We start from the raw sequence: 10,393 nt of genomic DNA, 5'->3' as shown, positions 1-10,393 counted from the left end.
GAAAGAGTGGATCAGAAGAGAAACATTAGAAATGTGAGTGAGAGGACTGAACCAGCAGTATCCAAAAGAGGGCAAGAGAATAATCAAGAACAGAGCTGAAGTGTTAGTCTTGGCAAGGGAGAGAACAAAGATGGCTAAGGATCCAGACATTCTGAGGTGAAAGAAATTTAGGGGAACTTGTGTCAGATGACCTTGATTTCAATAGAAATGGAGTTGGATTCATTTGTTCATTCTTTCAAAGATCATAATTTTTTCTAATGTGCTGGGCATTGGGGATACAGCAATGAACAAGAGACACAAATTTCTGCCTTTATGTAAGCTTACATTCCAGTGGGAGGACAGACAATAGACAAAATAAGTGAAAAGTGGACTACAATGGTGATAAGTACAAGGGAGAAAATGTAAAGTAGGAAAGGAAGTATAGGGAGTGTTAAGAATTGCAGTTTATAGCAGGGTGGTCACGAAAGACCTCACTGGGAACAATTTTCCCCACTCTGGGAATTAAATCAAGTCCTCTTACATCCTCTTCACACAAGTTATTAGCTGCTGATCCAGACTAACTGAATCCCTGTGGCTGATCACAGCAACTAAATAATTTTGCAATTAAGTTAATAAAATTTCTATTTCCTTGCTTATAGATTAGAGACCATCTGTCAGGCACAGAGAGATGGGGAAAAGAGTTTCATTAAATCCTTACTCTACTTCCAATGACAACAATGATAGCTCATAGTCCATTTCCCAAGGCCTGTCCCCCAGCCCCTTCCCCCACCAAAAATCCATGAAATCTGGATGTTGATGTGGTCTGGGACCTGGTTATGGTGATTGATGGCACCTGTAGAAAGGCCAGTCACCCTTAGCAGAAAACATACTCTAGGGTGAACAGAAGAAATTACAGATCAATAGCCATCCTTCATCCCCTAAACCTGGCGTGTAGAATTTGCATTAGACAGAAAATACCTAAAATTGAGCTAAATGTGCTAGATTCTAATTCTAAAATGTTATTTGAGTTTGCATATACAAATCATTTGTTCATGAAAGTAATAGTCCTTAATGGGTATTTCACCAGTTTTAACAAGCAGCAATTATGATAAGAGACCAAAAGATTTTCCCCAGGGAAAAGAAAATCCTATGGTCCAGAAGATTTCTACGGTTTCTTCCTCTGCACTTGGAGTCTTCATGTCCCGTAAAGTTTCTCCACAATAGGTGTCAGGTAAGTGACAAATTTGTAATTTGATTGTCATCCATTCAAACTTGAAGCCTTAGACCTTGCATTTGTTCCCATCTTCATACAGCCAGCAACCAATAAGCCACTTAGTCTGGTGGAATGAAAATATTTGTTTTTAATAACTACCCCTTCACAGTCATAAACTATCTAATCCTCATACTATCTACAAGATAGCTATTTTTCCCACTTTATAAATAAGGAAACTGAAGCTCAGAGAATCCTGAAGAAGTAAAAATCTAACCTACTTCAATGTGATTCTAAAGTTCACTCTTTCAAGTGCTATTTTTGATGTTGATCGGACTCTCCAAAAAGCAAGGGTACGAACACAAACAGCAGGATGCCCTTTTGGACTTGAGAATTTACAGTTAGGCTAGTGGTTCTTAAATTTTCTGGACTCAAGACTCCTCATGTATTCTTAAAAATTATTGAGGATCCCAAAAACCTTTTTGTTTATGTGGGTCATATTATCAATATTTACCAAATTAGAATTAAAACTTGGAAAAACTTATAATTTATTAAAAAAATAAACCCAGTATATTAACATAAATAGTTAATGAAAAATAACTTTTCCAAACAAAAAATAAGAAGAGTATTACATTTTTGCAAATCTTTTCAATGTCTGGCTTAATAGCACATAGCTGGATTCTCACATCTGCTCTGTATTCAGTCTGTCACCATATCACACATCACATAGTCTCTGGAAAACTCCACTGTACGCTCATGAGAGAAAAAGGCAAATAGCATCTTGCATTAGTTTCCTAGGGCTGCTGTAATAAATCTGTATTTGTGTCTCGAGGCTGCCATAACAAAGTACCGTAGACCAGGTGGCTTAAAACAATAGATATTTATTCTCTTGCAGTTTGGGGGGCCAGACATTTGAAATCAAGGTGGCAGCACAGTTGGTTCCTTCTGGAGGCTCTGAGGGAGAATTTGTTCTATGCCTCTTTCCTAACTTCTGGTGGTTGCCAGCAGTCCTTGGTGTTCCTTAGCTTATAACTCACTCTGATCTCTGCCTCTGTCCCCAATGGCATCCTTCCCTGTGTATTTCTATACGTCTCTCCTTATAAGAACAATAGTCATTGGTTTTAGGGGCTACTCTAATCTTGAATGACCTCATCTTAACTTGATTGCATCTGTAAAGACCCTATTTACAAATAAGATCACATTCATAAGTCCTGGTAGACATGAGTTTTGAGGGGGACAAACTCAGTACAGTCCACCCTCTGGTTCCCCAAAATTTATACCCATCTCACATGCAAAATGCACTCGCTCCATCCCAATATTTCCCAAAGTCTTCACCTATCATGGTGTCCTCTCCATCTGTGGACTTGTGAAACTAGAAACAAGTTGTCAGCTTGCAAAATAGCATGAGACATTCCCATTCTAAAAGGAGAAAATGGGAAGAATAAAGGAGTCACCGATTTAAGTGTTTGCAGTGCAGCGGGGTGGATTTCCTAAGGTTTTAAAGCCTGAGCATAATTATCTGTGTCTTGATCTGCCCTCTGGGCCAGAGGCTTCACCAGCACCCCCCTCTAGACCCACAGATGCCTTGTGGGCCCCACCCTCTCAGTTGTTAGCCTGGGACAGTCTTATCCTCTGGGCACCCCATTTCCTGCTTATAGAAGCCCAGAAGTCTGGCAGCCTGCCTTCATTTCTCGTCTCTGTCCCCCAGGCCAAGCAGGCAGTGTTTCTGCTGATAGAACATTCTCAAAAACCATCAAGTCTTCGTGGATATCAAGGAGATCCACGCCATTAGACGTAAGGGTTCTCCACAGGTCCTTCCTGGATAGTCTCACCTCTGTTCCTAGCTTCTGCTGAGATGGTTGATTATACTCATGGTCACAAACCTAATTTCTCCACTAGGTTTTCCAGCTGCACCCTTGATGAACTCTCCAGAGCATGCCTTAGCATTCCCTGCAATATGGACTGGCTGTGAATTTTCCAAATCATCATGTTCAGGTTCCTTTTTGCTGACCATTTCCTTCCTCAGTTTCTCTCTTTCCTCTTTTATTTTACTATAAGCAGCAAGAAACCAGGACACATCTTCCATGTTTTGCTTGGAAACGTCAGCTGGAAATCCAATTTCATTGTTTATAAGTTCTACTTTTTACCCAAAAGCAGAACACAATTCAGCCAAGTTTTCTGCCACTCCGTAACAAGGATCACTTTTCCTCCACTGTCCAATAACATATTCTTCATTTCCATCTGAGGTCTTAGCAAAATCACCTTTAATGTTCATATTTATACCAACATTCTGTTCATGATGTAGGAATTCTCTAAGATGCTTGAAGTGTTCTTTACTTTCCCCATCACGCCCTTCTGAACCCTCACCAAAAGTGCTTTTACTGTCCATTATTTCTACCAACAGTCTCTTCAAGGTAATCTAGACATTTTTCTATCATGTAGCTCAAAATTCCTCCCGCTTTCACCCGTTACTTGATTCCAAAGCCACTTCCATATTTTTAGGTATTTGCTATATCAGTACCTCACTTCCTGGTACCAAAATTTGTTATCAGTTTCCTGAGGCTGCCATAACAAATGACCACACTGGGTGGCTTAAAACAATGGATATTTATTCTCTTGAAGTTTAGGTCTGAAACCAAGGTATTAGAGAGTTTGTTCCTTCTGGAAGCACTGAGGGACTTTGTTCCATGCCTCTCTCCTAGTTTCTGGTGGTAGACAGAATCCTTGGTGCTCCTAGGGTTGTAGCTGCTGTCATTCCAATCCCAATCTCTGCCTCTGCTGTCATGTGGCCTCCCTCCCTGTGTGTCCTCACATGGCATTCTTTTTTTTTTTTAATTTTAATTTTACTGGAGTATAGATGTACAATGTTGTGCTAGTTTCAGGTGTACAGAAAAGTGATTAAGTTATACATGTACATATATTATTCTATTTTAGATTCTTTTCTCATTTGAGTAGGGTTCCCTGTGCTATACAGCAGGTCCTTGTTGGCCATCTACCTTATATATAGTAGTGTATGTATGTTTATCCCAAGCTCCTGATTTATCCCTCCCTGCCACATTTCCCCTTTGGAAACTATAAGTTTGTTTTGATATCTGTAAGTCTGTTTCTGTTTTGTAAATAAGTTCATTTGTATCATTTTTTAATTAATTCCACATGAGTGATATCATATATTTGTCTTTCTCTGTCTGACTTCATTTAGGATGATAATCTCTCAGTTCATCCATGTTGCTGCAAATGGCATTATTTCATTATTTTTTTTACGGCTGAGTAATATTCCATTGTATATATGTACCACATCTTCTTTATCCATTCATCTGTCAATGGACTTTTAGATTGCTTCCATGTCTTGGCTATTGTAAATAGTGCTGCAGTGAATATTGGGGTGCATGTATCTTTTTGAATTATGGCTTTCTCCAGATATATGCCCGGGAGTGGGATTACTGGATCATATGGTAGTTCTATTTTTAGTTTTTTAAGGAACCTCCATACTGTTCTCCATAGTGGTGGTACCAACGGTGTAAGAGGGTTCCCTTTTCTCCACACCCTCTCCAGCATTTATTGTGTGTAGACTTTTTGATGAGGGACATTCTGACCGATGTGAGGTAGTACCTCGTTGTAGTTTTGATTTGCATTGCTCTGATAATTAGTGATGTTGAGCATCTTTTCATGTGCCTCGTTTTTTTTTTTTTTTTTTTTTTTTTTTAACGTAGAGCTGCATGAGCTGTTTGTTTGTATAGTTTAGAGATTAATCCCTTGTTGGCTGCTTTGTTTGCAGATATTTTTCTCCCATTCTGGGGGCTGTCTCTTCATTTTGTTTATGGTTTCCTTTGTTGTGCAAAAGCTTTAAGTTTAATTAGGTCCCATTTGTTTATTTTTGTTTTTATTTTCCTTACTCTATGAGGTGGATCCAAAAAGATATTGCTGAGATTTATGTCAAAGGGTGTTCTTTATTTTCCCCTAAGAGTTTTATAGTGTCCGGCCTTACATTTAGGTCTTTGATCCATTTTGAGTTTATTTTGGGGTATGGTGTTAGAGAATGTTCTAATTTCACTCTTTTACATGTAGCTGTCCATCACATGGCATTCTTATAAAAGCAAATCATTGGATTTAATCTCATCTAGAATGACCTAATCTTAACTAATTAATTTGTAAAGACCCAAATTCCAAATGAGATCACATTCATAGGTTCTGCTGCTTAGTTTGGAAGTCCTTTTCAAGAAAAAGTTGAAAAAGGCACCACATTTCAGTTCTAAGTCAATGTTAAAATCAGCTTCTCCCTCTTTTTCTTTTTCCTCTTCTTTTCTTCCAAGTGGCTGGTAGCATCAGCAAAAAACATAACTTCACTTTTTGCCTCACATTCCCTCTTGAGATAATCAAGACCTGCCATGTTGAAACCGATAACATCCTGAGAAAGAATACAAGAGAGATTAAATAAACTTCCTCTCAATTCAGTTCAAAATCGCAGCATATGTGAGTCAGGGGAACCAAAGCTTCATCTGTTGTTACTCATCCTTCCCTAAAGTTTTTCCTTGTTTGTTTGTTTGTCTACTAGCTCCAACAAAAACCTCATCTTAAATATACATGCATGTCAGGTCAATTATCACCAAAGATAGGGCACAGCACACTATGCTACTTGTAAGTAACATACACACTAGAATTTTCCCCTCCTTGTTCTGTCTCTACAAAGATACTTACCCGGACTTGGCTGACTTTTGAAATAGTTGTTTCCTTTAATTTTTCAATCACTGGCACAAGCATTTGGTTGCTAGTGATCTGGCCAAAGTGAATCCTAACAAAAATAAAACCAGGCATGTCACAAAGAAGGATAGTGGTTCTAGCTCTACCTATCCCTTCTAGAACTAGCAAACAGACAAAATGTCCAAAAAAAAAAAAATCATTTTGCCGATCATGGGAATACAGAAATGCTTCTAGGAAAAAAAACTAAAGAAGTTTCTTCCTACTATTCAGTTCTATCCAATAACAACTTTTAAAATACTATCCTAACATTCAGCTCATTTGCAAAGCTGACTCTTTGCAATCTACCCGGTGGCCACAGATTTTGACAATGGCATTCTATGGAAAGATCAGAGGAAAATGAGCCTTCTAAGAATTGCTAACTCAAAGATTTATTAATATTTCAGCCAAAAAGAGATGATCAAACTCTGACCTAGAGTACCAAGATGCCCTTGATGATTCATGCTCCTTTAACCTCCACATTCACCCTCACCCTCAGTTGTGACCTGCCATATCTACCTGCGAGGTAGCACCCATCTACCACCGCAATATGCTAGAAATCTTCACTGTGTTTCTCTTAGAATCAGTAACCCTGATTCAATAGCACATATGCCATAGCAATTAAAAAAAAAAAACTGTAAATATGACAACAGAATAATATAAACATATCATTGTTCTTCATTTGCTACTATCCTGAAAGAAATAAAGGAATGAAGGGTTAATGATCATGAAAAAAGGCCAATTCACCAAATACACCTGTTTGTTTTCTTTTTAGCTATTTGGTATTGGCTGAGCGGTTTCTGTTTTCCTAATAGCATTTTAAGGAATGTTCAAATTTGCCTCTATTCCTGTCCTCTGATATTAACAACTTGAGACTGGGGGACAGAGTGGGAGATAAGAATATATTACGCCTTTGCAAATATATTTTCCCTCTGTTACATATTAATAAGAATTCTTCCTATTTAAGAATATAATCTAATGAACATTTTCTTTATGTTTCTTAGTTCCCTCCAAGTATGCCCCTATCCTTCCATTTGTACTTGTAGAGACCTGGGAAATAAACTGACTACTCCTTAAAATGCTATTATGAAAACAAAACCATTTAGTTTAAACTCAGTAGTCAAAGAGAAACACTGAGGCAGACTGGCCATTCAGAGATGGGCTTTCAGCAAACTGACTAGAACCAGAGCTGCTACCTTACACTGTAACCTGGAGACCTCCGCCTGCCTGAGCATCCTTAGCAACATAGTACCTCATGCTACTTAAGAGCTGGGTCATCACTATCTGCGTTTTACGAGCAAGACTGATTCCAAAGGATAAGAATTATGTCAGGCAGCACTGAAATTCCCAACAGTCTCTGAAACGGAAACATCACATTTCTTAATCCCAAAGCATGGACAGCTTTAGGTGAGGCACTACTGGAGCAGTTATGCGGATGAGACATGATATTCTTTTGGAAAGGACGTTACCTGAGGAGAAAGAAGAGGCACCTACATAGAAGTTCAATATCAGAGCCCAGCTGGATGAATTCATTAAAGAGCTTAAGAATGTCTGGGACGTAAGAGAAAGGCAGCACAAGCAGAGATTCTTCCAGCTCACTGAAGAGGAAAAAAATAAACATTAAAAATGCCACGTTTCTTAACATGGTCAATTTAAAAATCTTTTCCTCTCCTATTTTTTTCTTCTACTTTTATACTTGAGTAGATCTTACCCATCCAGAGTTAAGCATACATCTGTATTATGAATGGTTCTCTCTTTTCAATGTTTTGGTTTTTTTATATTTAGTATTTTAACCTACTTGATGCATTCTGGTCCATGGCAGGGTAGGAGAATCTAACTTTTTCTTTCAGATAACTAATTTCTTTAAAGCCTTTTGTTGTACATCCCATCTTTACATGATACTTCTTTTACCATTTATTGAGTCCTTCTATATCACAGAGTGTTCTAGGGCTTTAGAGTCTGTTTTCATAACTGATTCTGACAACAATCCTCTACTGTTTTAATTTTGCATTTTTCCAGTTTTTTAATCTAGGAGAACAGCTCCCTCTTGTTCTTTTTCTGGTTTGTTTTACTTTTCTTGAGCTAGTTCTATTATCATTTCATCAATTCCAACTAGAACTCTCAAGAGGATTTCAACTGGGATCACAAACCTATAGACTAGTTTAAGAAAAACCAAATCTTTAAAACACAGAATCTTCCCATCTAGGAATGCATCGTACCTCCATTACTGTAAATTTTCTTTTACGTTTCTCTAGCAAAGTTTCATTACCTTAGATAGGTCCTGTTTGTTTCCTGTATGGGATATACTCAGATATTGTGATTTGTTATTAAAAAAATGATAACTCTCAGTAGATCAAACTCAAATATTATTCCAAAAACGAATGACAAAAGATATAAAAAAATTCTTAAAAAACCGGTAAGAGAAACAATTATAAAGCACAAGAAAGAGAAAGTAAAAATTCACAGGAAAAAATACAAATAGCCAACAAATATAATAAAATTTTAACTTTGTTAATTAAAAAGGGAAATAATGCAGTACCACCTATTGCCTCTCAAACCAGCAAAGAATTTCTTAAAAGCTGGTAAAAGTCATTACAAGCACTCTGACTGTAATTAAGCAATATAAACCTTTAAAAAGCTCATGTCCATTGATTAGTTAATAGACTGCTAGGACCCTTAAGGAAAATAATCAATGATGACAACAAAGATTTATATATAAAGGTGTTTACTGAGGCAGTATTGTTAACAGCCAAACACATATGCACCACCCAATAGTAACTATATATACAATGGAATATTTTGAACTAATTCAATGATGTGTTTTTGAAGAATATTACTAAAGTGAGCAAGTGCTCAGGAAATATTCTGTGAAAAAGGACAGAATATAAAAATGTATACATATGATTCCAACTGTGTATGTATACAGAAAATAAGCCAAAGGAAATATACAACAAAAAATGTTAACAGTTGGTACCTGTGACTGAATTATAGATGATTTCATTACCTATGATATAAAGTAGCACTGCCCTCCATTTGTCCTTTTTAAAAGTATTCAATATCTCCCTTCATATTTTAGGAGGAACCTTCTAGTTCTAATTCAAAAAGAACATTATAATGAATTATTTTCCATCAAAATTTTGACATAGTTAAACCTCTAAAGAAGATAACCATCAATTATAATGTCTGTTTATCTCATGTTCGGTAAATGGTATTAGCTGTAATAACTGTGCACCGGCACTCACCTTGACTTGATTCCTTTAAAAATCTCCAACACATAAGCTGAAGGCTATAAAGGAAGTGTGACAGCATTAGTGATACTCTTGATTTCTTAACTGAAGCTCTCTAATTTCCATCTCCTAAAAACCAGGGATCTCTCTCCTTCTTATGAGAAACTGTTCTAAAAAGGGCACTACATGCACGGGCTTAGACTGAGTCAGATCTGGGTTCACAATCCAGCTCTGCCACTTATCAACTATGTTCCCTTCAATCTGTTAAGTCAGAACAGTCCCCTGTCTATAAAATGAAAACACACTGACTCACATTACTATTGTGATGAATGAAACATGCAAGTATTGAGTAATTAAAGATCAATAGAAGCATACATTGTCCCAGTATTCTCCCTCTCTCCTTTTTTATCTGACTAATTTATATCAACTTTTCCTCCAAAAACTTCAGTTTCAATGAATAGCATCTTCAGAGGGCTGTGGATACGAAACATAAATAAGCACTAAAAAAAGAATGCCAGTCCAGTCCAACCAGAAAGGATGACTTGAAGTTACACTAAAATGGTCCTTTGGAAATACAGAATGTCTTAGAGGATTCCAGCATTCAAGAGATTTTTAATGACAAAGTATTTCCCAATATGTCTATTCTAAAATCATAACGCCTCTTCACTTCCTCTCTTGCGCCTGAAAGTAACCTTAGAATAACCAAGGGGAAACCATTAGTCTACTCACAGAGATACTGCCATAAGCCATCAGGATGGGGTTGATGGGAAGAGGAACCTGTGAAGAAGTTATTAAATCAAGTCATTAAAAAACAAGCCTTTGATAGTGCTTATCACAGGCAGGGTCATAACAATATTTTACACTTTTGAAAAGAGAGACCCTAAAAACTGACCCTGAAGAATTATTTAATTATAACTATTAGTTTCAATAGTGCTTATTTATGAATGAGTCTGGGCAATACATTTCATCTAGAAATCCGAAATGTTTACCCTGCCTCCCAAACAAAAGGAGGAATCTGAGTTTTTAACTCAATACAATAATCACCATGATCTCAAATTAACTATCCTTGGCTTTTTATTAAGACAAAGCTTCTCAATTTCTTCTTTCTAATGTTTGAATTAGAAAAGATTCTACTACATTTATCTCATTTCCTGATCTGAGTTAATAAAGCTCCAAATGATGTTTTTTTCCTCAGGAATTGTCTCCATTTATAAATGTTTCTCAGACTGTAACTTAATGGACT

At 37.0% G+C, this 10,393-nt stretch overlaps 2 protein-coding genes across 2 annotated transcripts in view; one reads left to right on the top strand and one right to left on the bottom strand.

Annotated features, from left to right (window-relative positions):
• Positions 1 to 1,203, top strand: part of SPAG17 (sperm associated antigen 17) — a 227,316-nt gene extending 226,113 nt beyond the window's left edge. Inside the window, exon 48 of the mRNA XM_007461630.1 lies at positions 1,064 to 1,203. Within this exon, the coding sequence (XP_007461692.1) occupies positions 1,064 to 1,203 (140 nt within the window). The remainder of the gene's footprint in view (positions 1 to 1,063) is intronic.
• A 4,235-nt stretch (positions 1,204 to 5,438) lies between these two features.
• The window catches only part of WDR3 (WD repeat domain 3), a 33,733-nt gene continuing 28,778 nt past the window's right edge, over positions 5,439 to 10,393 (bottom strand). The window contains exons 21-26 of the mRNA XM_007461628.1: position 10,393; positions 9,880 to 9,927; positions 9,166 to 9,209; positions 7,393 to 7,521; positions 5,885 to 5,978; positions 5,439 to 5,594 (exon numbers count right to left, since the gene is read on the bottom strand). The exon at position 10,393 is cut by the window's right edge and continues 101 nt beyond it. Coding sequence (XP_007461690.1) covers positions 5,439 to 5,594; positions 5,885 to 5,978; positions 7,393 to 7,521; positions 9,166 to 9,209; positions 9,880 to 9,927; position 10,393 — 472 coding nt within the window. The remainder of the gene's footprint in view (positions 5,595 to 5,884; positions 5,979 to 7,392; positions 7,522 to 9,165; positions 9,210 to 9,879; positions 9,928 to 10,392) is intronic.

The sequence above is a fragment of the Lipotes vexillifer genome, unplaced genomic scaffold (genome assembly GCF_000442215.2).
Source record: "Lipotes vexillifer unplaced genomic scaffold, Lipotes_vexillifer_v1.1 scaffold858, whole genome shotgun sequence".
Classification (NCBI taxonomy): domain Eukaryota; kingdom Metazoa; phylum Chordata; class Mammalia; order Artiodactyla; family Lipotidae; genus Lipotes; species Lipotes vexillifer.
This window is presented reverse-complemented; position numbering and strand designations above follow the sequence as displayed.